Genomic DNA, 817 nt, shown 5'->3' on the forward strand with positions numbered 1-817 from the left:
ACCACCGCACTCTACTAAGAGCGACATAGTAAGACTCTGTCTCAAAACAAGAGCAGCTAACAGAGTTCCATAAAATGCAGAGATGTAAAGAGGAATCTGAGACTGACAACAGAACGCATGGAAATATCTGAAAATCTGATCAATGTAAAAGCATTTTTAGTAGTTTTGTGCAAACCATAAAGCCATATTTCTTTCCTACCTACTACTGACTCCAGCTAATTGAGACCTGTTCATAACAAATAAATACTACAATATTAATTATATATGACATTTTCAAGAGACCTACCTCACTGAAATGCTGGAGCAAACCAGATGGCAAAAAATCCTCAGGGTGTAAATCAACAAGAGGCCCCGTCCAGTTAGTCTGAACAAAAAGTTGCAGGCTGCCCACACCAAGCAGGAATACCAGCTGTTGTCTGCACATAAGAATGGTTAAAGAAATAAAGATTATCATTGTATAATCTCAAGCACATTTTCTATTAAGAAAAAGATACGCTGTGTTAGACAGTGCAGAAATAGAACATTTCCATCATCACAGAAATTTCTCTTATACAGCACTGGGTTAGGCCTGATCAGGCATTTGTAACTGTTCATATATTCTAATTTAACAGCTCTGACACTGCCAGATGTATGGAAAATTGACTTTATACAAAAGAAAACTAACGATAAAAAATTGTTGCTAGGGCGGCACCTCTGGCTCAGTGAGTAGGGCACTGGCCCCATATACCAAGGGTGGTGGGTTCAAACCCGGTCCCAGCCAAACTGCAACAAAAAATAGTTGGGCATTGTGGCAAGCGCCTGTGGTCCCAGCTACTCA

At 40.0% G+C, this 817-nt stretch overlaps 1 protein-coding gene across 1 annotated transcript in view; it reads right to left on the reverse strand.

Moving 5' to 3' along the window:
* The window catches only part of TTC27 (tetratricopeptide repeat domain 27), a 175232-nt gene that overhangs the window by 169932 nt on the left and 4483 nt on the right, over window positions 1-817 (reverse strand). Inside the window, exon 3 of the mRNA XM_003795698.1 lies at window positions 287-416. Within this exon, the coding sequence (XP_003795746.1) occupies window positions 287-416 (130 nt within the window). The remainder of the gene's footprint in view (window positions 1-286; window positions 417-817) is intronic.

The sequence above is a fragment of the Otolemur garnettii genome, unplaced genomic scaffold, assembly GCF_000181295.1.
Source record: "Otolemur garnettii isolate 467f Iridium unplaced genomic scaffold, OtoGar3 scaffold00095, whole genome shotgun sequence".
Classification (NCBI taxonomy): Eukaryota; Metazoa; Chordata; class Mammalia; order Primates; family Galagidae; genus Otolemur; species Otolemur garnettii.